At 50.1% G+C, this 23,480-nt stretch overlaps 1 protein-coding gene and 1 non-coding gene across 6 annotated transcripts in view; both read left to right on the top strand.

Annotated features, from left to right (window-relative positions):
- The window catches only part of AP1B1 (adaptor related protein complex 1 subunit beta 1), a 77,693-nt gene that overhangs the window by 44,524 nt on the left and 9,689 nt on the right, over positions 1 to 23,480 (top strand). For 3 of the 5 annotated variants that reach the window (XM_048821252.2, XM_048821251.2, XM_048821254.2), the window contains 14 exons: positions 440 to 560; positions 1,651 to 1,746; positions 5,795 to 5,910; positions 9,095 to 9,260; positions 10,660 to 10,758; positions 13,236 to 13,495; positions 14,126 to 14,327; positions 15,441 to 15,461; positions 16,136 to 16,165; positions 16,276 to 16,416; positions 17,311 to 17,456; positions 19,384 to 19,513; positions 20,358 to 20,442; positions 21,546 to 21,632. In XM_048821252.2, coding sequence (XP_048677209.1) covers positions 440 to 560; positions 1,651 to 1,746; positions 5,795 to 5,910; positions 9,095 to 9,260; positions 10,660 to 10,758; positions 13,236 to 13,495; positions 14,126 to 14,327; positions 15,441 to 15,461; positions 16,136 to 16,165; positions 16,276 to 16,416; positions 17,311 to 17,456; positions 19,384 to 19,513; positions 20,358 to 20,442; positions 21,546 to 21,632 — 1,700 coding nt within the window. The remainder of the gene's footprint in view (positions 1 to 439; positions 561 to 1,650; positions 1,747 to 5,794; positions 5,911 to 9,094; positions 9,261 to 10,659; positions 10,759 to 13,235; positions 13,496 to 14,125; positions 14,328 to 15,440; positions 15,462 to 16,135; positions 16,166 to 16,275; positions 16,417 to 17,310; positions 17,457 to 19,383; positions 19,514 to 20,357; positions 20,443 to 21,545; positions 21,633 to 23,480) is intronic. The other 2 variants (XM_048821255.2, XM_048821256.2) reach the window with 2 other exon arrangements.
- Positions 18,515 to 18,614, top strand: LOC125623262 (small nucleolar RNA SNORD125). Its single transcript, XR_007352946.1, has one exon. It is a non-coding gene; the product is annotated as a small nucleolar RNA SNORD125 (small nucleolar RNA).

Genomic DNA, 23,480 nt, shown 5'->3' on the forward strand with positions numbered 1-23,480 from the left:
CTTTCTGCCTCCCTCCCACATGTACAGCATTGTACAATGCAGCTAGCTGCATTAGAAGGGAGAATTGGGGGGATCACTGATCTCAAAAGATTCAGGTACTGCCACTGCCAGAAGCAGGATATTGGACCTGAAAGATGAATGACCTGATCTAGCAAATCCCATGTTCCCATCCGAGCTGGGTGTGCTCCTTCAGACTTGGAAAGTTGAGGGAATGGTGAAGAGGAGCAGCATGCGGCTAAAACCGTCGAGTCACTCCCAACCTTGCCACGAGGCTCTGAGGTTTGGGAAGCAGTTGTGTTGACACAGGTGCATGTTGGACATCCTCAGCACATGGGGGTGGGGGGATCAGCACTGGATTTTAAAATGGCTCTTTGCTGGTTCACACGATAAAATGTAAAGAGTTAGAGTGCCGTTTAACACTGCCTGTCTCCCCCTCCAGGCCTGAAATCCTGAAGCATGAGATGAAAGTGTTTTTTGTGAAGTACAATGACCCCATCTACGTAAAACTGGAGAAACTGGACATCATGATCCGTCTGGCTTCCCAGGCCAACATTGCTCAGGTCAGCCCTCCTCCCCAGGTGATCCAGCCTACTTTGTGCCTGCTGGATGGAGCAGGCTGTGGGAAGGTTGTTCCCCACTGTCACTCTTCGGCCTGGTGTAACTATCTGCAAGTTCCTGAAAGGTGTAAACTGTGACTAGAAAACCTATTCTGGCTGGTGAAATGGGGGAAGGGGGTGGTGATCGTGTGAAACTAAACCAAGGAGTTGACAATGTTACTAGTGGGAATGGGAATTTCATAATGGAGAGCTCTGTCAGGGTCTGAACCAAAGCCCACTGAAGCCTATGGAACAACTCCCCTTCTGAGTTCAGCCTTTGGCTCTTAGCCTTAGACTGGGGACTCTTCTCCCAAGGGCAGTGATAGAAACCCCAGGGCTGGCGATATTTAAAGTGGCCTGGACTAAGGGCAGAACCCTGTCTTCGTCCCAAGGAGGGCTGGACTGTCCGCCTGGTAAAAGTCTGTTTTTCCAGCCCCAGTTTCAGGGGCGGGGGCTGAGTTCTCTAGCATTGCTGCCCTCCAGCATTTTCTGCAGACCGATGCCTGCTGAGAGAGCTAAGCAAGTTCTAGAAGGATCCAGGATCCTGATCCCCTTTGGCTCTCGCATCCCCTCCCATACCAGCATCAGCACTGTACCTTCACCATTACAGTGGGAGAGCTGGAAATTTCTGCTTCACGCCTGTGCCCTGCCTATGCACACGCACACCTCAGGAGCATGTGCGTCCTTACCTCAGTGCCTCCTCATTACCTAAGCATAGCACTGCAAGCTTCCTTGCTTTCAGCCAGCATTAAATACCAAGGGGGAGCCTTGTCAAGCAGCCATATCTGGTTAGCCTCAGCCTATGAATATTGTGGCTAATGAGATACTAAGGGTGTGTAGCTCTTCAGAACATTGGCAAACTGTGCCTCTATGAAGCCAGCAGACCACGATGCTGTCAAGAATGTTTTGTCAGCCTGAGCCTCTGGCTGTTTAGCAGCCCATTGTCACATCCCTTTTGAGGGATCCTGGCCCCCTACTGCCAAAGGGCAGGGGCATCTGCTCCAGTGACTCCTCCCTGGTGGGACAGGGTTCACCTTTCTACCCTCCCTGGCAGGTGCTTGCTGAGCTGAAGGAGTATGCAACAGAAGTGGATGTGGACTTTGTGAGGAAGGCAGTCCGAGCCATCGGCCGCTGTGCCATCAAGGTTGAGGTGAGTGGCAGGATGTATTGGCCAGCATGACAAGGAGAAGCCTCTCTCTTGTGGGGAAAGCTGGGGCTGGGGTTAGCTTAAAGAAATTCAAGCCTGAGCTGTGTAACAAACCAAAGCTACACCATCTGGGGGAGAGGGGAAGGGTGATCTTCATACATAGTTCCTCTAGATGTGCCCTCATGCATCAGCTGTTCCTCATGTGCTGTGTTTAATTGTGTCCTAACTGCAGGAGGCTAGATTCAGAAGTAGGGTGCAAAAAGGTGTAACTTCACATCTGGATTGAATTAATCGTCCCATGCTTGATTCCATACGTCCTCTCTTCTTCTCTCCTCTGCTCAAAGTGCTAAGCACTTACAGCCTCGAGGAACAAGATCTAGAAGAATCTTTGCTTTTGCGAGCTCGAGAGAGGTGGGGCTGCAGTTGTTCCAGGAGGTATATTTCCATCAGTACCTCTAGAGAGGGGCATGGAATTTATTTAACCCATCCATGCAGTGGTCTCAATTGTTAAGGCTTGTGCTCTGGTACTGCTGCATCCTTGGGCCTTTTGACCCAGAGCTAAGATGGCTATTGCTTGTGACAGACTGGACAGGGAAATATGTATTGATAAGCTTCGTCAGTGAAGCAAGTGATTAACAGTTCGACTTGTTGAGAGACTGTAGGAGACTTGGGATTAAGTTAAGCCTTCGCTTGGGTGTGTCGAAGGCTTTGTTCCCACTCAGGAGTAATTTGGAGGAAAGGACTATTGAACCTTCCTGAAATTCCGGACGCTTCCCCATGGCTTTGTGTTGTCTCCAAGCCACCTATTTATAGACAAATTCAGGATGAATTTGATTTGACAGATGTTAAATTATGTGTATTAATGCCAAATACGCTAAAGCAAATTAGAGAAATAGCTTGGCGATAGCAACCCAGCCATGTTGGAAATAAACTGTTAAACAAGGCATAACTGGAGCTAGCTTGGCCTTCCTTCACTCAAATCCACTGTGAGTGTGTGAATCTGAGTGAGAACCTAGTTAGCCCAGGCTGGAGCTCTCGTTACACAAATCCAATCATTCTGCGGCTGCGAGATCCTCTTCTGAACTGGGCTTCTTACCATGTGCAGTATTTGGCTTGGCTGTTGAACTTTTTCCCCTTGTGGTTGACTCTTCTCTCAGTGATCTCAGATGAACAATGTTAATAAAATTATAGACTCCCAGCCTTTGCCTTTAACATAGACATCTGGCAGGCTTCAGAGTCTTCCATGGCCATTGTGGTAGTCAGGACAGGAAGCCTCTGCTGGCACAGAAATGTGAGAAATGAACAGTTTACATCATTTATTAAGAAGTGCCACATATAGGCAACATGTCATGTGGCTCAGGCTTAAATTTTGTATTAAAAGTGAGATGAAGAAAAGATTAATATTCTCTTTCCCCATAGGTTTCAGAGGGGCAGCCGCATTAGTCTGTATCAGCAAAAACAACGAGGAGTCCTTGTGGCACCTTAAAGATGAACACATTTATTTGGGCATAAGCTTTCGTGGGCTAGAACCCAAGTGGGTTCTTTCCCCATAGATAGTGCAACTGTTAAACTGAGTTTGAGTCTCAGGACACACTCTGCTTGTTTGTGTCATTAGCATAGTGCTCTACCTAATGTGGCTGGAGTCACTGCCGTAGCAAAGCAAGGCCCTACACTTAACTTGTAGGCATGTATCTGTCGTGTGATAACTTTGGAACCCTGTATCTGATCAATTTCCCTAGAATGCTCCTTGAAATTTTGGATTTTTAACAGAACAGGGACTTAGAGGGGTGGGTATGGACTTAATGATGGGGGCATGGGGAGCAAGGATCTGCAAGAAAATAGTGGCAAGGGAGTCTGGGAAGTTGACAGACTTCCCTGGAGTGCAACCCGGAACTTGGGTAGCGCTGAGTCTTCTGTCACACCAGACTGGGCTCCCTTATTCACTGTGATACTGTGACAAGTTGCAGACCTCTCCCACTCGGACACTCACACAAGCATTTACACAGGCAGGGATACACCCAGCTGCAGTTACATTAATGCCTTTGCCAGTCACTCAACAATAGAGAGGCTTCAGCCCCCAGCCTATGACCCCAGAGCTGTACCATCTTGCCCTGACCAGAGTAAGTTTATTACCCAGTCCCCCCTCCCTCCCTCAGTGTGGAGAGGACAATGCACCAGCTCCTGTTAGTGAGCAGATTTTCTTTTGCATTTCAAACAACACACTATTTTAGGTAAAAAGTATAAAACAGATTTATTAACTACAGAAAGATTTTAAGTGATTATAAGTAATAGCATACAGATCAAAGTTGGTTACCTAAGAAATAAACAAAATCACAATCTAAGTTCTATACACTAGACAGTATTTGAATCAAGCAGTGTCTTACCCTGATGGCACAGGCAGTTTACAGATCTTTCATACACAGGCTGGGATTCCTACTTTTCCGCCTGGGACCACCTTCCCCAGTTCAGTTTTTGTTTCTAAGGTGTTTCCAGGTGTTGAGTTGTAGAGGGAGTAAGGCCCAGTGGTGGTGTCACTTCCCCCTTTTATAGCTTCTTCCATGTGGAGGGACCTTCTTTGTTCCAAGCAAAATCCCCAGCACAGTTAATGGAAAAGTACAGGCACAAGATGGAGTCCAGTATCACATGATCTAGTCACGTGCCCTTGTATGCTTCGATTAGTCATAGCAGCCATTACTCCTATACTCATTGAAGTGTCCACAGGAACACCCATCAGATGAGGATAAGCTTTCCCGATCCCCTCAGGGGGTGCTGGAACAATTTTTATAGTTGTTTGTTGATCAAAGGGGCCATGGTGTTTATAGTGAGGGTGGTTTCAGAGTAACAGCCATGTTAGTCTGTATTCGCAAAAAGAGAAGGAGTACTTGTGGCACCTTAGAGACTAATGCTCAAATTGGTTAGTCTCCAAGGTGCCACAAGTCCTCCTTTTCTTATAGTGAGGGTGCTGAGAGCTATTGAACCAAACTGTAAACCCTTTATATAATGGAAACCACTTCAAGCCAGGGGGTGTGGTAGTACTCCCAACACCCTTAATTCCAGCATTTTTGCATGGCCCATTGTTTTTGTTGATAGGCTATTACCTTGAATAGTCTGTTTACAATGTGCTGGTTAAACTAGATGTAAAGTAACTTGTGGGAGTTATCCAGGAGCAAGCACCTTTGAAATACAGATGCATAGTCAATATTCATTACTCCAGATACAAAAATGATATGTGCATACAAATGGGATAATGCTATTGAGCAAACCATAACTTTTTCCACTGATGCCTCACATGATATATTTTGTATAAGATACATCACAATTATATCACAGTTGCCTCATAATTATATCATTCTGGTGAATATGGGAGTACTGAGTGTCACAGAAGTAATGGGGAGGGAAGCAGAGACCTGGAGTGGAGAATTGGGGAGGGAGAAATGAGGACCGTTTGGGAGGGGAAAAGTGGAAACTTGGAAGTGAGGAGAAATGCAGGGAGCAGAGACTCTGGCATGGGAGGAACAGTGCTGACCCCTGGTATGAGTGTAGGGGAGAAATGGGGGCACACAGAATCCCTGCCGAGGGAGTGAATGGGGGGCAATGGTATGGGGGGAAAAGGGTAATGAAGAGAGCACACAGCCTCTCTTGTGGAAGGAGGAGGAAATGGGGAAGGAGGAGGAAATGGGGAGCATAAGAGCCCCTGGCTGTTGGGAGCGTGGTGGGGGGAGTTGCAGGGAGTTTTTGCGAGAGAGGGGGATGGGAGGGTGACCTCCAGTGAGCTTGTAGAGTGGATGGAGGCTACAAGGAGCTCTTGGTATGTGTGAAGAGCTCCGTGGAAACAAGCTGAGGTGTGCATCCCTCTAGTGTGTACAGGAGCTGTCGGAGGGGATACAGGTGCCTCTGCTTTCAGTGCCCAAAAATTCTGCCTTGCTGCTGGTACCACTCTCACTCCATCTCCAGGGATGCACCAAATGCAGTGGGACTCCCTGGTGGGGCTGTCAGTTCTCTCTATTCTCCGCTGCTGCTGATTGACCATGTCCCTCTCTTCTCTGAACAGCAATCAGCGGAGCGCTGCGTCAGCACGCTGCTCGACCTAATCCAGACCAAAGTCAACTATGTGGTGCAAGAAGCCATTGTGGTTATCAAGGACATCTTCCGCAAGTACCCGAACAAGTACGTGAGCAGCACCTGCTGACTGCTCCTCTGTGCGCTGCTCCAGTGAGCCTGAGCAACTGCTCACTGGGCCAGGCTTGCTAGCTTGCTTTGCTGCTCAGTCTAGCAAGCCTTTCAAGGGCTTGATCGAAGGGAGGTCATGTTCTGGGGAAATCTTTCTGCACCCGCCCCCTTTTTTAAGACCCTATTTAGGAAAGCAGCTAAGCGCATGCTTAAGTTCCGTTGACTTCCATGTGACTTAAGCATGTGCTTAAGTCCTTTGTGAAATTGGAGCCAATGCAAACCCCTTGTGTGCCAGCCATACAGTTATTCCCAGTGACGTGAGGGAGGCTGCATGAAGTCTGGGATTTGCAACACACTAAGACATGGAAGGCTGTCAGTTATCTGTGAGGCTGACAGTCTTTGTGCCTGAATCCCTGGTCTGAGCTGGACTGTACATGAAACAGGGGTGGTGTCTTTTGTGAGAATAAAGTTGGGGTACAGGAAGGCCAGCCGCGGCTCTGAGCCTCAAGATCCAAAGATGGGATGAAGCCCCAGAAGAGAGATCAGATAACCAGGCAAGAAGTTTAAAGTGATTTTTTTGGATCCATGCATTAGCATATTCAACTGGCTCTAACCTCTCTCCTCATGACTCAGCTTCTCTAGTATGTGACAACATCCATAGATGGAGAGAACAGTAGGGCTGAATGAGACAGGATTCTCGAATGAGCAGCGTCTTTAGTGAAGGGCCCTTGGCAGGAGGGAGAGCTAGGCTCCTTGTTGCATTGTAATGTGCTGAAGTCCTCTTCCTTCTTGTATCTCGGCATAGCAGGGAGGGGACTGTCACAAACAGGAAATAATGGCATCTCTGGCAGTAATTGTCAGCTAAAGGCTGCTGTGATGGGTTGGTCACTCCCCCTCCCCCCATTTGGGGTGCCACCTGATGTGCTGGGGTCCCACTGAGCCCGCCTGTCCCACCAGCCTGGGTTACCCTTATTCTGTGCTGCTGTGACCAGCTCGGAAGCCCCCTTCCAGCACACACACAGGTAGGGACACGCCCAGCTGTAGAATCACACACAGTCTGCAGTCAGCTCTGTGTGGGAGGACAGGGGACACTTTGGTGCACACCCCCTCTGGATTGTAAACCCAAAATTATATTGTCTTGTATGGTACAGAGATTTATACAGCATAAGCTCATAAAATTCTCCCCCTCCCTCAATGTGGAGGAAGATGTGCACAGCTCTTTGCCCCTCCTCCCCCAGTCATGAATTATACAAACTGGATTTTGGAATAGACAAAAAACAAGTTTAACTACAAAAGGTAAATTTAAAGTGATTATAAGGGATAGCAAACAGATCAAAGCAGATTACTGAGCAAATAAAACAAAACATGCAAGCTAAGCTTAATAGACTAAGGAATACTGGCTACAAAGAATAATTTCTCATCCTAAATGTTGTTTCAAGCAGGTTGCAGAGTTTCTTGAAGGTAAACTGCACCGCGTGCAGCTTAACTCTCCAGGGATTCCTTTCACAGGCTGCCCTTTCTCGCCTGGGCTCAGCCCCTGCCTCCCCCAGCTTAGTTCCTTTGTTTCTTCAGGTGTTTTCAGCAGTCTTCCTTCTTGGGCGGGGAGACAGTGGAGAAGAGTCCAGATTAACTCACTCCCCAGCCTTAAATAGGATTTGCATATGGCAGGAATCCTTTGTTTCCCATCCTGTGGAAAAATATCAGCAATTTAAGATTATATCCTGTACCAGGTGATATGATCACATGACCCTGCAGTATCAAAGCAGCATCCCAGGAAACTTCTCAGGAAGGAGGGAGATTAGTATCTTCAAAGCCTTATTGTCTTTCCTAATATCCATCCAGGCTGTTTGCATACTGTCTGGGCACTCCCCAGGTGAAAACAGGGTTGTAATTACTACTTAGTCAATATTTCTAATTCCAGATACAGAAATGATACATGCGTACAAATTGGATAATCACATTCAGTTAATCACATTCAGTAAATCATAACCTTTCTAATGATAGGTTTCCAGCCCATCTTGCACAAAACATATCTTAGTTATGCCATATTCATATCATAATATTTCTGTGAAGAATTTGGGACGTAATGTCACAGCTGCCACTGAGCTGGAGAAGATAGCAGAGGGTGATCAGGATGAGTTGCTTATGACTTAATTATATAGAGAGGCTAGAGGATCCAGGCCTATACTCTCTGAAAAAGCGATGACATGGCTGAAGTAGAGCCAGCCCTTGTGCACGCTGCAGACTCGCACTATACAATTTCTGATTTTGTCAAAGGCAAGAGCAATGGGCACAGACTGCTGCTAATAATGAAGGATCTGTCCCTAGATGCTGTCTCTGAACAGAGCATAGCAGAGACTCCCCAAAGGCAGCGGTAAGAGCCAAGAGCTGGAGAAGCATTTGCAGGAGAATGCACGTGTTGGAGCCCTTGGAATCTCCTGGCTTTTGTTTGACTGTACCGTCTCCAAGTACAGTCAAACAAAGGGAGACAAGGGAAGCTGAGCTAAGGGAACCTCCCTTCTGATGGGCTAACGTGAGTCCTACAAAGGGCTTCCTGGATTCTTTGGTTTCAGTTGATCTAAAGCAAAAATGTTGCTTTCGCAAAATCTGACTCTCCTGACAACCTCTCCTGTTCACACTCCACCATCCCCTTCTCCATGGTCCCAACCTCCCTTCCTTTCTTTTTCATTCACTCACCAGTAGCTTCAAGGATCTAAAACCCAGCAGCAAGGGCCTGTAGTAACTCTCCTCTTCCCCCACCCCCAAATAAATCCCTAGGCCCCCGCTGGCCGTGACCCAATGGAATAGACCTGACGGAGTCTCAGTTGCGCTGAACCTAGTGGGAAGACTCGGACTGCATGCTCTGAGACACTGTGTGTAGTTGCAGGGTGTGTTACAGTCATGCTAGAAGGAACAATCTTAACTCTTATCAAGATAAGATCATGCTATGGGGCATTCGTTCACTGTAGCTCAGACTTCCCGTAATTTCATCTCTACTGGAAAACCGCCCTGAACTTGAGAGTAGCCTTTCAGGGGGTGGGGGGTATATGACATCACCTTACTACTTACCACCATTGTGCACAACATGCCAGTTCACGCACCACAAAGAAACTCCTCCAGGGATGGTTGGATTTGTCTGGTTCCCCATGAGCTGCTTAACTCTGTCTACACTGTTGTGAAGGTACGAGAGCGTGATTGCCACCCTGTGTGAGAATCTGGACTCCCTCGATGAGCCCGAGGCCCGGGCTGCCATGATTTGGATTGTGGGAGAATATGCTGAGCGAATTGACAACGCAGATGAGCTACTGGAGAGCTTTCTGGAGGGCTTCCATGATGAGAGCACCCAGGTGATGGGATGGAGCTGGAAAGTCAGATGGACAGGGCTGGGGGGAAGGATGGCTCGAAGTACTGATCATGGGTCACAGAGCTTCTCTCTAGGTCACTGCTTAACCTTTACAAAGGGACCTGGATCTTGAGCTATCCTTTCCCCAAAGATCTATGCCCCCAAGATGAGGTTTGCAGGGCCAGCATGGGGGAAGCTTTCCTTGCTGCCGCTCATGCTGTTCCTGTTCTCTGGATGAACTGAGGACTCTGATCTCCAGAGCTATGCCTGTGTCACCTGAGACTGTGCGGTGTTTCAGTTATCCATTAACTTGTAAACTGCCTCCAGAGTTCTGTGCAGGGTCCCTGTGTGAATGTCTGTGCTGCTCATTTACAGGAGACTTACCCAGTAAGCAAAGATGTATTTTTAGCTTGTGTGCTGTGCTGGGTGGTTGAGCTGAGCTGAGCAGTGTAATTACTTTTTCATTTCCCTAAACACTTTCACCCCATGGGATGCTCTTGAGAGCACGGCTTCTGCACCTTGTCCCCAGGCAATGGGATCTCAGTCAGTTTTCAGATCAGGACATGCCCACAGTCACTTCTGCTGTGGTAAACTAAGGTCAAGGCAAAACCACTGAAACACTGGGTGTAGCTCTAGGTTCTGCCCCTCGCCTAGAGGAGGCAGGGAGTGAGCTTGTGAGGCTGCCCTAACCCTAGGATTGTTTTGGGATTAAGACAATGAGCTGGGCCTGGGAGATGTGGATTCTATTCCTGCCACTGACTTCCTGTGTGACCTTGGGTAAATCACTTAGTTCCCCCGTGTCTCAGTTTCCCGTCTGTAAAATGGGGGTAATACTTCCCCACAACACTCTCAAAAGGCGGGATAAGCCTGTTCATGTTTATAAAATGCTCTGGAACTGACATGGGGGAAGGGGCCTGGAGAAAAGCTTATAAAGAAACATAAAATATCCAAATAAACTTTATATTCCATAACATTTAGATCAAGGGGAAGAGGGAAATTGACCATCCTCATGTGGGTGTGCCTCATAGGTTTTCTTTTTTAAAGCCAGGAGAGACAGTTCAGCTCATCCAACTTGACCTCCTGCATACGCTGATTCTAGAATTTCACCCCAGTCGTTCTCCCATTGAACCTAATAACCTGTGATTGAACCCTCTGAGATTGTGAGCCTTAGCAGGTTTAAATAGGAGTGAGTGGTTTAAGGAGGCTGCCTGTCTGGCCTATGACGGTCTTGTTGGTCTGTTGGCTGATGACCCTGCGTTAGAATTTTCAACTGGTGCAGGCTTGTATCCGTGCCTGATGGGAGCTGCATTTGCTGGTGGGGTGCACGTACTTGACATTTAGATGTGCACGTGCCACCCATGGTCTGCCTGCTTCCTAACTCTCTCTTGCCTGCACTGTGCCAGGTCCAGCTGCAGCTGCTGACTGCCATTGTGAAGCTCTTCCTAAAGAAGCCCACTGAGACCCAGGAGCTGGTGCAGCAGGTGCTGAGCCTGGCTACTCAGGTGTGTAACAAGCTCTTGACCATGAGAAAGGGGCACTTCGCTTTCTGGGGTTTGCCCACCACCTCTAAAGCCAGCAATGCTTTCGGACCCACGTTTATGGAGATTGTGGGGCTTGCTGTGTCAGAATGGGGAACAGCCTGGGCTATCCTGTTACAGAATAGAGAGGGGCAAATAGTGGGATGACTAGATAGAGGGAATCCCCAGCCATTTACCTATGCTCCAGAACCAGATGATGATAGTACAGATTATTCTAGAGAGCAGGTCTGCTGACCGGTCTCTGGACTCTTGAAAGCAATGGAACAACCGTGTGATTACCACACAGCTACATTTGATCAAACTTGTCCTGGTGCCAATATAGTGGGAGATCTCTAGGCTGCCAATTACAGTCCTACTTCCCAGGGCTGCCTGGACTATAAAATCCCTCCAGCAGTAGGCCTTAGCCTTTGAGGGGGGTGGATGATTGGACGGTACTGAAGAACCACTGGGCATGGCTGTGAGGTAGCGGTAATGAATTTACATGGGGTGGTGCTAGCATAATGAATCTTAATATTGCACCTTATTAATAATAATAATAATCTTAATTGCACCTCAGTATTTGTTGTTTTTACCCTCCGAGGACCCCTCTTCTGTTCTACACCCCCACAAAGAAAACATCAATCCCTTATTTTCTCACTGAGTTGAGCCTACTGATGTCGGCTCTGACGCTGTAAACCCTTTGATCAGACTGCCCCAATAAGAGCTTCATGCTCAATGACCTTCTGAGAGACAGAGACTAGAGCATTGTTCTGAATCATGGTAGGATTACTGGAGGAGAGCTAGTGTGAGCAGCACACATTTGCCTTTTCACCTCGTTGAGTCTCTTCATTTTTCAGAGGATGAAGTGCTCCTTCCAGCAGGAGAGGCAGAGCCAGGGCTTGTCCTTCACAGGGAATCAGTGGAATTAAAGGGAAGACTGGTGTGATAACTGCTATGAAATGTTCAGCAACTATCCAGGGGCAGCAGTAAAGTGCACTGACTCCCAGAGCGGGATGCTCACTCAGTCCCTCGCCGCATGCTTGCCAGCGTAGACTGTCACTTACTGTGTGCTTGGACCCCACTGTGCTAGATGTTATAGAGTCTGATTGTTGCCTTTAGGTGCTACTGCAGTAGAAATGTTTAAACATGGATCCATGTTTAGGGCCTTACCAAATTCAGGGTCCATTTTGGTCAATTTCACAGTCATATGATTTTAAAAACCATAAATTTCACGATTTCAGTTATTTGAATCTGAAATTTCATGGTGTTGTAATTGCGGGGATCCGGACCCAAAAAGGAGTTGGGGGGGTCACGAGGTTATTGTAAGGGGCTGTGTGCGGTACTGCTACCCTTCCTTCTGCGCTGCTGCCTGCAGAGCTGGGGAGCCGGGGAGCAGCGGCTGCTGGCCGGGAGCCCCGCTCTGAAGGCAGAGGCACCCCCAGCAGCAGGGCCGAAGGAAGCGTGGCCTGGTCTGGGATTGCCACCCTTCCTTCTGCGCTGCTGCCTGCGGAGCTGGGCCCTCAGTCAGCAGCCGCTGCTCTCCGGCCGCCCAGCCCTGCAGGCAGCAGGGCAGAAGGAAGCGTGGCCTGGTCTGGGATTGCCACCCTTCCTTCTGTGCAGCTACTGGCAGTGCATTGCTTCCAGAGGAGGGTGCCCGGCCAACAGCCTCTGCTCTCTGGCCAGCCAGTCCTGACGGCAGTGCAGAAGTAAGAGTGGCAATACCGTGACTCCCCTTTAAAATAACCTGGTGACCCCCCTGCAACTCCCTTTTGGGTCAGGACCTCCAATTTGCGAAATGCTGGTCTCCCCCATGAAATCTGTATAGTACAAGGTAAAAGCACACAAAAGACCAGATTTCACGGTCTGTGCCGTGGTCTTCATGGCTGTGAATTTGGTAGGGCCCTAATCATGTTAGTTGGAAGGGCTTTATGGAAGCAGACGCAGGGTTTTCTTGGCTAGTTTTACGTGTATGATGGGGATAGCTTAGAAACCTCTCTACATGCAATTAAATTCTTTGGAGATTATAATTTGTGCTAAATACGTCACTAATTAAACCTTTCAAAGCTTTCCAGTAACTCTCAGTTTTGATCTCCTCTTGAGCCCATTTTGCTCTCTGCTGCAGCCTTACCACAAAACTGCTTGCGACCAGACTTAAGAACAGGGAGGAGAGCTGCCTGTCTTTCTCTATCCCGTGTCGTTTCCCCACTAAAGAACACGCACCAAAACGCTTACATCCTGCAGCATGTGTACAACTGGAAGGCACAGCAGAGTTGATTGTGTTTTCTATTCTGCCTCCATTCCCTGACCAAATGCCTGCAGCAGGATTTATGTCGGGGCAGTTGGCCTCTGCCCTGGAGGGACATTATTAATGCTGCTTCCTAGGCCAGCGAGTAGTCTGTATCCTCTTCCCCGGCTAGATTCGGCCAGCCCATGAATTGTTTTAATTGCTGCATTTCCCAAAGGACTCTGATAATCCAGACCTGCGGGACCGTGGCTACATCTACTGGCGTCTGCTCTCCACTGATCCTGTAGCTGCCAAGGAAGTGGTGCTGGCAGAGAAGCCCCTCATCTCCGAGGAGACGGATCTGATTGAGCCGACCCTGCTGGATGAGCTGATCTGTTACATTGGCACGCTGGCCTCTGTCTATCATAAGCCTCCCAGTGCCTTCGTGGAGGGGAGCAGAGGCATTGCGCACAAGAGCTTGCCTCCGCGGACAGGGTCGTGAGTACCTGCCATCTCTAGCGGCAGCTAGCCGCCTCTTTCCGTTCCGTCTGTTGACTGTATCTGACCCCTGCAGGCTCTGCCTGGAAACTGCCAGCACTTGTTCAATTAGGCTGAGCAGTGCTGAGCCACACTCAGTCCCCCCCCGCCCCTCCCCCCCCAATGGTGGGCTTTGCCATGGGGCCAAGTTACCCCTCCATGTTCTCAGCAGTACATGAGCCCCTTGCAGGGTCTGCAGAGGCCACTGATGATCTCGGCATTGAACTGAAGATCTTTGAGGTGCCGTCTGGTGTTGGCTTCTGGTGCATGGCTTATGTCTCTCCACTGGGGAGAGATTCCCCTTGCAGTAGTAAGTCAGCATAGATTGAAGTAAGTGGCCCCCTTTAGATCCAGTGTTCAGGGTACACTTGCGAGTGGAAGACAAGTCTCTCTCTGATCGGTGTAATAATGCTGAAATATTGGCCCTCTGGCTTGGGTTGGCTCTGGCTGGGAGAGAATGTCTCTCAATATTCCTTGCCCTGGCCCGTTGGAATGAAATATATTCCTTCTACAGTGAGGCACGATGTCTGTTAGGTCACCCAGATCTCCCTATGGTGTCACATGTTTCACCTTCTCTAACTCCCTCTGCAGGAGTGAAAGTGCAGAGAGCCCTGATGCAGCCCCATCAGGAGCCCCACCTTCAGAACAACCAGCTGTCATCCCAACTCAGGGTGACCTCCTTGGTGACCTTCTGAACCTTGACCTGGGCCCTCCAGTGAGCGGACCTCCTGTTGCTACATCCTCTGTGCAGATGGGGGCTGTGGATCTTCTTGGAGGTGGCTTGGACAGCTTGGTAGGTCATGGGTCTGCATGCTTGATTTCTAATAGACAGTGCGTTGGTTGTGAATCCAGGTATGTCCCTCGCTGACAGCTGTGCTCATCTGTTGTCTGGCTGTGTTAATAACCTAGACCGCTATGGAGCATCCTGCTAATGGTGCACTAGGCTCCCATCATAACCTTAATGGTGAATCCAGGCCCACGTAGTGCATACCTTCCATTCCAGTTGTATGTGCTCTAGCCTAGGTTCTTACCATCTTGAGGCTGGGATTTGGACTTCGAGCACACACAGCTTAATGGGAAGCAGTGGACACAGCATGGTCTGGCTTCCCATTACGGGCACACTTTCCCAGCAAGGCTGGAAATCGCTGACCTAGGCAGTCAGTATGTTGGCAGGGCACCCAGCACGAGATGCTTGGGAGTTGTTGGAGAGCCAGGCTGATGTCAAAATGGAATGCTGCCTTGTCATGAAAAGCGGCTGGATTCCAGAGTTTCCTCTGAACTATAGGCCTGTTACTGGTCTGGCGTAGGGGCTGCTCACCTCTTCGTTCTGTCACTAGCAATCAGGTGCCATGGTAGTCCCTCCCTGACGTGGGAGGAAGGTCCCAGAAGGTTTGTAGTAGCCTGTTTGTGAGCTGAAAAAATCAGTAACCAGAGAAATAACTGGTGGTCTGCTAGGGGTCCTGGAAAGGGGTATAGATGTGGCCCAAGTAACAAGTCAGAACTGTTTGCTCAGGTTCCTGGGCTGGTGTCAGCAAAGTAGGGTATCCGTGTAGACACACCAGAGGAGGGCTCTGCTCGTAGGTGCTCTAAGCTGGCAGGAACCTGTGGTGTCATCCAAGATGCTGGTTCCAAAGCTAAAAAGCACCAGCCAACATGGCACCTCCCTGCCTCTGTTCGTGTCCTGGGGTAGGGGCTCTCTGGGCACCTGTTGACTCCAGTGTTTGTGGCCCTCTGAATACTAATGCCAGTCGGACGTACTGAGTGGCAATGAAGTTGGACTAATTTCTGTTCCTTCCCTCCCTCCCCTTCTCTTGTCTCCCTGTTTGTCTGTCTCTCTTCTCTCCTGGCTTGTGTCTCTGTGCATGTGGCTGGCTCTTCTCTTCACCTTGCCTGCTTCTGCTTGGAGATGGGGGACGAGTCTGAAGGGGTATGGATCAGCCCTTTTTACTAGCTCTCTGGAATATAGCTAGCCAACCTCCCGTGTCCTCCCCTCACCCATCCCTGCTCCCTGTCACTGTAGCATAGAAGGAACAGCTGGAGATTGTGAACCTACTATCGTGCCTAGAGTGGGGTGTGAAGAAATGCCATCAGTTTGGTGCAAGGCCATCAGACCCATGTTTCATATAGTGCTGTCCCACTCAAATTGTATCCAACCATCTTAGACCCTTTGGGACTCCCACTGGGCTCCCACCTGCGCCGGCCCCCAGTACCCCACCTCCAAGACAGCAGAGGAGAGAGGAACTTTGTTCTATAAGTAGTGTCAGTGAACTCCCCATCTCTTCTAAACTATCAGTCTCTCAGGCTGTCTCTGTCCTTGTCTGCTCTTGGTTGATGTGTATGATGCTTAGCTTGTTAGATGCTGGGGAAAAAGAGCAGATCTGAAGCACAGTGAAATAACAGATGCGTCCCAGTGCCTCGAAGCCACAGGGCCTGCTAAGCGGTCTTGGAACAGTTCCTGACCCCACCCTTTGTCCAGTGCTTTTTAAAGAGCCGTTGGTAAAATGGGTCATGGCTGCGTGTGCTGGAGATCCCCCATCTGGCCTGCTTTTTATTCACCTGCCACTGCTCTCAGTGATGTTCCTGTTTCTTGTCTCTTTGCAGCTGAGAAGCGATGTAGGAGGCAGTCCTGCAGTGAGTGTGCATCTTCCATGTTTACCAGTCTGTCGCATTTTGCACCTTCCTTTTTGTTCTCTCGTTTCTTTCATGGCACCCAGAGTAACTGGCTTCCTTGCTTCATACAGATGAGTGGTACTACCTTTACAGCTCCCAGCACGGTGATGCCTGCAAACCTCGGGCCGCCCCCCAGCAGTGGCTTGGGAGACCTCTTTGATCTGGCCGGTGGCGTGGGCACACTGTCAGGATCCCATGTGGCACCCAAAACTGTGAGTGGCCCTGCCTGTACTGATCTCCCACCCAAGGCTTTGTCTCTAGCTATCTGGGCTCTAACATTGCCAGGCCGTATGGACTGCTGCTGTTAAAGATCAACATGGGGTGGGGATCCATGGGCAAGCTTTAAGCTGCCCCAAGCTGGTAGAATTTGGGGATGCCCCAGGAAGGTGGTGAAGTGTAAATCCTCAGGTGAAATTTTGGCGCGTCGTGTCCTGCCTAGTGACACATGGAGGATTTTCAAGGGTGACACATACGTTTAATGTGTCTTAGATATCCTCTCTGTGTCCAGGTGGGTAAGTCTATTAACAGGGCGCCTTCCTGCCCTAGGACTGCTGGTGGTGGGATGGTCCCCCTTTGAGGAGGGGCTGCCACTTGTTAGGCCTCAGAGTGAAGGAGAGAATGAGGGCTGATCCCAGAGAGACCTTCGTCCCTAGAAACCTGAGCCTATCTGTGCATAGAGGCAGCACTAGTGAGCTTGCCTGTGTTCTCACCTGCAGTCCCTTGCAGGGATTCACATCCCGGCCCACATTAATGACTCCTTCCAAGAGCCAGTCAGTGTACTGGGAAGATGTGACGAAAAGGGCCTGCATCCCCATGGGCTAGAAAGCGCCTGTTCCTTCACAGTGAGGTCACGTGCATGTCTGGTATGTTCCCTGCCTTTGTGAGCTGGAGGAAAGCCAGGGAATCTTGATTTTAAAATCCTTAACTTCCTACCTGTAGCAGTAAAATGTTAGACTTACAGGTAGACTGTCTGACTCTGTGCTGTCAGGAGCTCCTGCTGTTGAGACCTGGACTCCTAAGTCCAGTTTGGCTCCTCTATGATAGCCAGTTCACCTTGTGTTTCAGATAAGGTCAAAATCATCTTCTTCTGTCTTCACATAATGTAGGTCTGGCTCCCAGCCATGAAGGCCAAGGGCCTGGAGATTTCTGGCACATTCAGCCGCCAGGTGGGCGCCATCTCCATGGATCTCTTACTAACTAACAAGGCCTTGCAGGTCATGTCTGACTTTGCCATCCAGTTCAACCGTAACAGGTAAAATACCTGCTGGGCTGCTAGTGCAGCATGCTATGCATCAGGTGATCTCAGGGGTCTGCTCAGCTTGGGGAGGGATGCTGTCTTTGGCAGTGTGGAATATGGTTGGAAGCAAGGGGTGAGCTGTCTCCAGAGCTCCTGTTGGCACATTCATTTGGGAGCACAGTTGATTGAACTTGGCAGTGGCATAACCTATAAGCCCCTGGCCTGGCAGGTGGGTCTATTGCTAGTTCTGGAAGATCGGTGTTGCTGAACCAACCATATGCTCATGAGATCTAGGCTCAGAAAAGACCTTAGGCAAGCTCTGGCAAGAGAAGTGCGGGTATGTGCCCTGGATGCTGTCGGGGGAGAAAGGGCCATGTGCACTGCACATGGCATATCTCCTGCTGACCAGCACCTGTGACTTTACAGCCTGTCCTCTTGGGGTAGGAGGCAATGGTGGATGTGTGTAGGGAACGGGCAAAGGGCAGTGATAGCGCTAAAAATTACTGTGGGCCTGTCTAGACACACACATAATTTGCTGCGAGTGGGGGGTGTAAATCTACCCTGCACTAGCCTGCTGCTGCGCACTAACGGCTCCGTTGTTCACTTTGGTGTGTACTCACGTTTCAAAGTGGAGTAGGTCTGTGGTGAGCTCTGATCTACCCCGCTTTGAAGTGGGAGCAGATCAAAACGAAAAATGGGACTTTTAGTGTGCTGCAACAGGGTCCATGTGGACACTTAGAGCACGGTAGGCTAGGGCAGAGTAGATCTACGCCCCAGCTTGTTACGAACGAAGTGTTCCTTTAGACAGGAAGGAAAACCAGTGACCACGTGTCCACCAACCTCTGGGAAGCAGAGCCTGAGTTTTCCCTTCAGTCATTCTAGGGCTATCCCTGCTCCTCTTGCCTTACAGCCTGGGGGAGTCCAACCCTCGAGGGAAGCTAACCCTCAGAGGCATCTTGGTGCTCAGCAGAAGGTCAGGCTGGACAAGCAGTAGAAGGACGTGGCTGTGGAGCCAGAGGGCAGGGGTGGCCACATAAAGCCAGGGCAGATAGGGCGTCCTGTAGTCCCATCAAGGTAGGAACAGCCTCCCGTGATGATCCTTCTCTCCCTGAGTGCCCATGGTGATGAGTAAACCTGAGCCTCTAAGAAGTTGACTGAAGAGGCTGATCCTCAGTTAAGAACAGAGATTGAATGAGGCCTCCACCCCCGTTGCTGGTAACGGGTCCTCCTCGTTAACCGTGTGTCTTCCTGCTAAGCTGAATAGCGCTCCCTGTGTGTTCAAAGGAGCGAAAGGCACTCCAGCCCCAGCTCACAGGGGTGGCTGAGGGCTGTGGAGTTGTCCCTACTAGCATCATAAAGGCCTAAAACGTAAGATTCTGAGGCCATTTGAGACCCAGCATGAGGTTGCTTAGAAATAAAGATGCAGGGTCTCCAGGCTTGGATACTTGCCAATGCCCCATACCCACCATGGTTGAGATGTAACGGGTTTGAATCAACAACCTGTGATGGTCAGACATGCCATGCTCTGCTTTGACTGTGGATGATCTGGTGTGTGGCTGTTGAACGTGCTGCTCCATAGTTTGGGAGGAGGATTTGAATGAAGCGTGTGTGAGAGGTAGTGATGCCACGTGAGTGCCCAGCATAGGCAGAGAGAGGAAGGAAGGAGTTGCGGAGTGGGAGCAGACAGACTATCGGTGTGGTTTAGTGTCCCTGAGCACATCACAGGCTGGAATTGCGCAGGCCAAGCTGCCACACTGCCAGATCAGCAAGGTGGAAATACTTACAAGTTGGTGTGTCCACCATCCAGGGAAGGAGATTTGACACGTGCTGCCATTAGCATCCTCCCACCACCTGGCAGGAAACTTAGAACAAGCAACAGAAATCCTAGCAGCTCCCTCTCTCTTTCCACTAACCCACCTACTCTCTTTGGGTGTCCCCACAGCTTCGGCCTGGCACCAGCTGCTCCTCTTCAGATCCACGCCCCTCTTGCTCCCAACCAGACTGTGGAGATCTCCCTCCCTCTGAACACAGTTGGCTCTGTCATGAAGATGGATCCTCTCAACAACCTCCAGGTGAGGCTGTATGGAGGAGGCAGCTGAAAGCACACAAGTGTCGTTAGTGGACCAGTCTAAATGGCACAGTGAGGATGGGAAGGGCAAGGAGAGCCACAGTGGAGAATCTGAAACTCGTACCAGCAGCTGTGCATGTAGGGACTGGCCAGTCCTCTGAGGGAGCTGGACTCTACAGATGGAGTTTAGTTGGGGGAGCAGGAAGGGAAGCTGAGGTGAAATGGATAATGCCAGAATATTGAGATGGGACATGGAGAGATGCACTATTTCCTTGATGCCTTCTCTCTTTCTCCGGGAAAAGGGAAACCTCGTTCTGGTCCAGTGTCGAGCTCTGACGCAGGCCTGGTTTCTCTGCTTACAGAACAGGGAGCCCTTTTCAGCATATGGCTAGGCCAAGAGATGCCACTGAATACACTCTCCCAGCTTCACAGCGTGCTAGCTCAGTACCCATGCTTGGCCTGAGGAAGGAGACGCAACTGATCTTTCTGCTCCAGCTAGTGAGTGGGAATGGGGTCTAAGAGGAGGATAATTACAGTGGAGCGTAAGATTGTAGGTTCGGGACTGGCTGCTGTTCTCGTTTTATCACTGTTCTGCTCTTCAGTTAAATAATGCTGGCAGTACTTAGCCACTGTGAGCACATTGCAACCAGTTTAACTCTTTGCCTAGAAGATTAAAGGCTGGGATTGGAACTCAGGAGTTCTTGGTTCCCAGCCCTGTGCTGATTCCACTAGACACTGTGCCTTGCATCAGATACATCAGTACATGTCATGTCGGATTTCACCTGTGAACCGCCTTCCTGGGCTAGATCAGGAAGAAAAGCTAACACCCTTTGTCCCCTTGGTACCAGGTTGCAGTGAAGAACAACATTGATGTGTTCTACTTCAGCACCTTGTACCCACTGCACATCCTCTTTGTGGAAGATGGGAAGATGGGTGAGTTGATGGGATTCTCTATCCTGGAGTTGGTGGCGGAGATAGCCAGACAGGGTGTGGGTGAGTGAGTAAATGGAAGAGGGGAGGTAGTATAAGAACTCCTATAGGCAGTTCAGAAATGTTGCCTGTATAGATGCAATTCCACCGTTGGTCCTTGGATGATCCTGTGTCCTATTCAGATGGAATCCTTACTGTGTGGTATTTCTAGCCCTGTAGTTCATGACTCTTGGAACTCCTTTTAAGAGAAATGAGAATGAATCTGGGAATGTCACACCGCAGGGCTGAGCTCTGATGAACAGGATGGGAGACATCAAAGCCGGGTTAACCTCTGCCTTAGTAAGCCTGGAGTGGGGGCTGAATTGCTCCTTATCAAGCTGTTAGTCCTCACTGCTTTTCTCTTCCACCGCTTTCCACAGCAGGGCTTGGGAAAGGACTGGAGACCGTTACTGAGCATAACTAGAGCCAAGCCCCACTTTCATCTGATTCTGACCCTTCTAGGAGTCCTCTAGAATGCGACTTTCGCTAGCGTGCGCGTATATGAAAAATATACACGTGCGCACGGACACCTGTCTACACAAGACACGACCACCAGCCTTAATTTTGCAGCAAGTCTGTAGTAGAACAGTGCAAAATTTAGCTGTTTTCCAGTACAGTTCTGCCCCCATTGTTCAAAGCCTTGATCATACAGTCATGTTTTTCTTGTATCCATTGCTATTTTTCTTCTCATTAAATACTTTAAACAGGGCTGGACTATGCTTTGGTAGTTCATTTGGTTTAGTTTAATTAAAGCCACTTTATTCTGAATGGGTGCCCACACAGGGGTTTAACGCAGTTTAGCTAAACCACTTTCAATTCCAACCTTTAGTTAATCTGGATTAATTTTCCAAGTGTCCCCATGTAGACAAGTCCTAAGGGAATAAAGTACTGATGCTGACCACCTTCCACAGATTGCTGGAGGCTGCTCCCTGTGGGTGTCTGTGGGAAGGAGGGGAGCCCGTCTTTAACGGGCTTGGGCAGAGTTGTTTGTCCAGAGTTGATGTGCAAGTGAGGTGGCTAATCCCCCAGGGTTCACGCCGGTTACCTACTTGTGTCTCCTCCTCCAGAGCGGCAGATGTTCCTGGCCACCTGGAAGGACATTCCAAATGAGAATGAAGCCCAGTTCCACATCAAAGATTGTCCTCTCAGTGCAGGTGAGTTCCTGTAGTTCAGCTCTTTCAAAACGGGGCCCGATCTCATTTTAGTGTTGAGTTGGTTTGGGCTGTGCCTAGTGTCTGCAGGCTGTAGAAACCTTTCGGCTGGAATAATCCACCTCTGCAGCGCCAAAAGCAACACTTTTCAAAGGCAGCACCAATACCCCGACCCTCTGGCTCTGATTTCCTCTGGAGTGACAGCAGGTCCTGCCAAGCAGAGGTGGCTTGACTTGATTAAGAGTCAGTGGAGTAGATCACTGCTTTGTAATGCGCCTATGGAGCCCTGTCCAACCAGGGTGCTCATTGAATGCTCCAGTGCCACCCCTTCCTGCAGAGAGGTTGTGGGCAAACACGTCCCTGCCATCTTAGTTACTCCCTGCTGCCCGCTGATGTTCTCTTTCTTAGCGACCCATTAGTGCCTGAATGGCCTTCCCTCGCCAAAGCAGAGCCCATTAATTGCTCCGTAGTGCTGTCGAAGAGTTCTGGATCAGATAAACTCCTGCTGTGTAATCAGAGAGCAATTCTCCTCTCATTTCAGTTCCTCCCACACCTCCTTCTCCCCTTGTTTCCAAGCAACTGTGGCTGCCTTGACTGGCTGGGATTGTTAGTCCTTGTTTTCTGCCTGGGGTCAGATGTCAGGTTTGAGACCGTAGGAATCAAGAGGGTGGAAAACCAATGCAGACCAAATCCGTTTGTCCCAGCTGCTTGTCCCAGTGCAGCACAATGTTCTGACCTTTAAGAAACAAGGTAGAGGAGACTGAGTGGCTGAGAGACTCGGTAACAAGATACAGAGCTCCTGCTTCGATTGCTTGTTCACGTCCATAGGTGGGCGTGCGCCACTGTAGCTCCCTGCACCGGGCCCCGGACAGCAGGGACCCTCAGGGGAGCTGGCAACCCCAATGGGGGCCACTAGGGCATTGGCCCTTCTGGACCCCCTGGGCCTATCAAGAGTGCCAAGGGGCCCCATCCAGGGCAAGTCACTCGGTGCAGCGTTCCCGGTCCCCGCATCGATGCCAGACGGTGCCAGAGACTGTAGTATCCAGGCCTCCAGCATCCCCCCAGCATAGACCAGAGACAGGCACCGAGCCCAGGGAAAGGGACTCCCGCCCTGGCCTGAGCCAGAGGCCCCTCCCGTGGAAGAAGGGGAGCAGGAGGACCAACCAGAGCGGGTCGAGCAGCAGCTAACCTCCCCATCTTCCCCCGATGAGGCGGTGGTGGGTACAGAGGTGTCCGTTCCTCCGCCGACAGACCATCGAGCCCACCAGGAATTGCTGCGCAGGGTCGCCCAAAACTTGGGGTTGCAGGCTGAGGAGACGGTTGAGCAGGAGAACCCCATGGTGGACATTTTGAGCCCCAAAGGTCCATCCAGAATAGCGCTCCTGCTCATTAAGACCATTCAGTCTAACTATAAGATTATATGGCAGACCCCGGCCTCCAACAGCCAAAGGTGTGGAGCGTAAATACTTTGCCCCATCTAAGGGCTATGAGTTCCTGTTCTGTCACCCGAGTCCATGCTCCCTGCTGGTCTCGGCGGTGAACGAAAGGGAGCGCCATGGACAGCAGGCCCCGGCCCCTGAGGCGAAGGAGGCGAAACGCCTGGACCTTTTTGGTAGAAAGGTGTACTCTTTGGGGGGCCTTCAGTTGAGGATTGCGAACCAGCAGGCCATCCTCAACAGGCACAATTTCAAATCCAGGGCAGCGGTGGGGAAGTTTAAGGACAGCCTCCCACAAGGTTCCCAAAAGGAGTTCACGGCCCTGGTGGACGAGGGCAAGGCAGTAGCCAAGACCTCTCTCCAAGCCTCCCTGGATTCGGCAGACGCAGCGGCTAGGACAATCGGGGTGGTCATG

Source organism: Caretta caretta, chromosome 15, assembly GCF_965140235.1.
Source record: "Caretta caretta isolate rCarCar2 chromosome 15, rCarCar1.hap1, whole genome shotgun sequence".
NCBI classification, from domain to species: Eukaryota; Metazoa; Chordata; order Testudines; family Cheloniidae; genus Caretta; species Caretta caretta.